Consider the following 1715-nt stretch of genomic DNA (forward strand, 5'->3'; position numbering starts at 1 on the left):
GGCATGGGGAACAATCCCTGGAGAAAGAGGACTTACTAACCATGTAAGATCTTTTCTCTCTCATTTACCAGTTGAGAAAGAAGTGATGAAATTATGCAAACAAGAGATGCAGAAGTTATTCAATATCAGAGGCATTGAATGTGCACACAAGAATGAAGTACCAGGGATCCTAAACAGCATTCACAGGCTCAGCTAAGAAAGAGCTCACAGCTTTGTACTGTTTGAGCACTTGTCCAACGCAATGAGCAGCCTGAGGAGGCAAAAAGTACCTGAGCAACCTGATCTAGTGACAGGTGTCCCTGCCCTTGGCATCGGGGGTGGAACTAGCTCATCTTTGAGGTCTCTTCCAACCCAAACCATTATGTGATCCTCTACCTGGGAAGGATCTGTCACCCGCAGCGTGACTACATCCTCACTAGTGTATTTGATAAAGAGATGGTTCTCATCCAAGAGCTGCATCTTCCACATGCGGAGCTGCCTCAGCTGGTCAAAGTACTGGAAGAACCTTCTTTTTGCTATAGCACTCCCATCCTGCTCAGCCCTTCTCCACAGGTACACCAGCAGCCTGTGCTTCAAGGAATTTATGAAGGGCTCTTTGTAGGGGTTGGCCATCCCTGTCTGAGTGTCCCTCTGCACCTCAGGATACACTGCAGACAGAGTCAGGAGATCATCCTCGTAGCAGAAGCGGCCGATGGTGCGCACATCGATGAACGTGCCCTCAGGGGTCACCTGGAACACGTGAATGGTCTGCTGCTGCACGGACAGGATGGCCAGGATGTTCTTGTAGAGGTACAACCCTTGGTTGTGAGACAGGATGACTTTGTCACACTTGAAAGTCCGCGTGTCACACAGCCTGCCCGTGTGGAGGTCGATGATGTGCAGGGAGTAATCCTCCAGCGGGGAGCGTGGATTGGGTGTCACCGACTCGCTGTTGCGGTACACCTCGAAGAAGGGCGGGTGAGGCTCCTCGGGCAGGTAGGCAGCAGAGCCCACAATCACGTACCGACAGTCGTCCGTGAACAGGCTGCACTCACGGTTCAGGTGTTCCCCATTGGAGGCCACGTTGGTGATGTGCAGCAGCACGAAGAAGCGTTCAAAGAGCCTCCCGCGGATGTTGACAGATCTTTGGTCGTTGCCGTTGGCCAGGATCTCTCCCTCATAGCCCTGCAGGAGGTCCTCGGCCGCCTGGCAGCCCTGGTACTCGTAGATCTCCAGCGAGGTCTGGTCGGAGGAGAAGGCGATGAAGTAGCGACCGTCAGGGGAGAACTTGCGCAGGAAGCAAGGAGGTTTCTCCACGTTGACCACGGTGAAGTTGGGGAAGACATTCTGGTGGAAGACACGGACCTGGTGCCAGTGTGTGCCAGCTTTGCCCGAGCTGATCCGGCGGCGCTCCAGGCGGTGGATGACATTCTGGTTCTGGATGCGCCTGGGCCTGATGGTGGGAGCGTCATGGTCCATGGTCAGAGCTCTACTTCATCTTCACCCTGCGGGGAGAGACCACACACACGTGTCCTGTGACCACATGGAATTCAGGGTGCTGGGGTAGCCGCTCACACGGACACACAGCTCCAGAGGGGTTGGATAAAAGGCGCACCTTGGGTAGAGGGAGGTGACACAGGACACTGGGGGGGATGGAGAGACTGGGAGAGAGCTCAGCAGGATAGAGCAGGGAAATCATGGGCAGCCCTGAGGTACCCGTAGTGCAGTGAGAGGTG

The 1715-nt window shown here is 54.9% G+C and overlaps 1 protein-coding gene across 2 annotated transcripts in view; it reads right to left on the reverse strand.

Annotated features, from left to right (window-relative positions):
- Window positions 1-1481, reverse strand: part of DET1 (de-etiolated homolog 1 (Arabidopsis)) — a 10076-nt gene extending 8595 nt beyond the window's left edge. For both annotated transcript variants that reach the window (XM_009084448.1, XM_009084449.1), the window contains exon 1: window positions 376-1481. In XM_009084448.1, the coding sequence (XP_009082696.1) occupies window positions 376-1458 (1083 nt within the window). In that variant the 5' untranslated portion in view covers window positions 1459-1481. The remainder of the gene's footprint in view (window positions 1-375) is intronic.
- Between the last annotated feature and the right edge of the window lie 234 nt (window positions 1482-1715).

Source organism: Acanthisitta chloris, unplaced genomic scaffold, assembly GCF_000695815.1.
Source record: "Acanthisitta chloris isolate BGI_N310 unplaced genomic scaffold, ASM69581v1 scaffold19741, whole genome shotgun sequence".
In the NCBI taxonomy this organism is placed as follows: domain Eukaryota; kingdom Metazoa; phylum Chordata; class Aves; order Passeriformes; family Acanthisittidae; genus Acanthisitta; species Acanthisitta chloris.